The 1,793-nt window shown below is 50.8% G+C and overlaps 1 protein-coding gene across 1 annotated transcript in view; it reads left to right on the plus strand.

Annotated features, from left to right (window-relative positions):
• The window catches only part of TJP1 (tight junction protein 1), a 51,406-nt gene that overhangs the window by 32,098 nt on the left and 17,515 nt on the right, over nucleotides 1-1,793 (plus strand). Inside the window, exons 14-16 of the mRNA XM_023526025.1 lie at nucleotides 470-557; nucleotides 1,183-1,393; nucleotides 1,681-1,781. Coding sequence (XP_023381793.1) covers nucleotides 470-557; nucleotides 1,183-1,393; nucleotides 1,681-1,781 — 400 coding nt within the window. The remainder of the gene's footprint in view (nucleotides 1-469; nucleotides 558-1,182; nucleotides 1,394-1,680; nucleotides 1,782-1,793) is intronic.

A 1,793-nucleotide genomic window follows, 5' to 3' on the forward strand; every position in this document is an offset into this window, starting at 1 on the left:
GAGAGAATTGCTGTATTTGACCATTTCTCTTGACCAAGTGACAGTCTTAAACGACTTTTACACAAGGTTTGTTTCCTAATTCTCTTTACGGTTTTTGGTATGTTGTTTGTTACGGAGTATTAGCTCTGATTTTCTGAACGTACCGTACCCAGCTCTTGCGTGACGATGGGGTGGGGTCGCCCAGTGCACTGTGCGCCTGAGGCCAGCGCCTCGCTGGGTGGCATCGCTCTAACCCCGTGGTTCTCCGCCAGCAGCGATTCTGCCCACAGAGGACACTTGGCCGTGTGTGTTTTTGTCACAGGGGAGTGAGCGGGAGGGGGGGGCTGCTGGCCTCTAGTGGGCGGGGCCCGTGGTGCACAGGTTGTCCCCGCGCGTGACCAAGCACGGCGGAGCCCCGCACATCCGTGGTGCCCGCAGCCGGAGACGTTGATCTCACCAACGTGACGTTTTGTTTTGTCCTGACTTCGTGAATAGAAAGTGAACCGCGAGATGCTGGAACCGACCAACGTAGCTCTGGCATTATTCGTCTTCATACGATAAAGCAGATAATCGATCAAGTAAGTTATTAAATATCGATCTACTTCGTTATAAGCTGTGAACGTTGTTTTTGAGCGGGATAGGGTTTGGTTAACTTGAGCGTAGGAGGTGGTTTTTCTAAAATGGCGACTGGTATACCGTAAGAAAAGCCCTCACCAGAAGGCGTCACGCTAATCTCTTTGAAAGGAACAGTGTTGACACACATCACAAGATGACCTTTGATTGCCACAGAGAAGCGCACAGCGTCCAGACACGTGTACGGAGTTTGCATTGCAAGGGGACAGTTCGGGTTGCACTTGGGCGTTTATGGGATGGGTACGTTCGTACACTGCAGGGTCGCATCAGGCACGTGACATCGCGGTGCCTGTTACCACTCACTGAGGACGGACGATGTAGTCAGCTTGCGGGTAGTACGGTATCTTAAGAGTGAGCTGGTCGGAACGTTTTCTGGTTTTAAGTTGGGCTAGGAATTGCATTGCATTAACTCGTGATTACAGATTTTCTGACGCGTGCTCCTGAGACATTTTGGAGCCCTGTTAAAGGTCCGTTTCTATTGCACTGCGGCTTAGTCTATGACTTTTTCCGAAGAGGACGATTCTTAATTAACTGTCTGACATCCTTGTTAATTTTTTTTTGCGTCCCCAGGACAAACATGCTCTATTAGACGTGACGCCAAACGCAGTCGATCGCCTGAATTACGCCCAGTGGTACCCGATTGTTGTATTTCTCAACCCTGATTCTAAGCAAGGTGTGAAGATGATGAGAATGAGATTATGTCCAGAGTCGCGGAAAAGCGCCCGGAAGTTGTACGAGCGGTCTCACAAGCTTCGTAAAAACAATCACCATCTTTTTACAAGTGAGTGTTCCGTCGGGTTAGAGTGTCTGGGTGACGATACGTAGGCAAAAACGTGTTGTTCACGTACAAAATCTCACGTAACCGTTGTCGGGAAAGCTTCCTGTTGCAGTAACAGGTGCCTGGCAATCGGAAGCACATGTGCCAGAGTAGAAACGTCACAGGCTTGTGCCCGCGGACACCGTCCTTCACATAACGCAGTGACAGCGACCGAGCTCTAAGCGGGCTTGAGCGGGTCCCGGCTTTTGGCCGAGTTCTCACCGTAAACGATGTTGTTCGTTTATTCGCAGCTACGATTAACTTAAATTCACTGAACGACGGCTGGTACGGCGCACTGAAGGAAGCGGTCCAGCACCAGCAGAGCCAGCTGGTGTGGGTTTCCGAGGGGAAGGTGAGGCCCGTT

This window comes from Pteropus vampyrus, unplaced genomic scaffold (genome assembly GCF_000151845.1).
Source record: "Pteropus vampyrus isolate Shadow unplaced genomic scaffold, Pvam_2.0 Scaffold676, whole genome shotgun sequence".
Taxonomy (NCBI): Eukaryota; Metazoa; Chordata; class Mammalia; order Chiroptera; family Pteropodidae; genus Pteropus; species Pteropus vampyrus.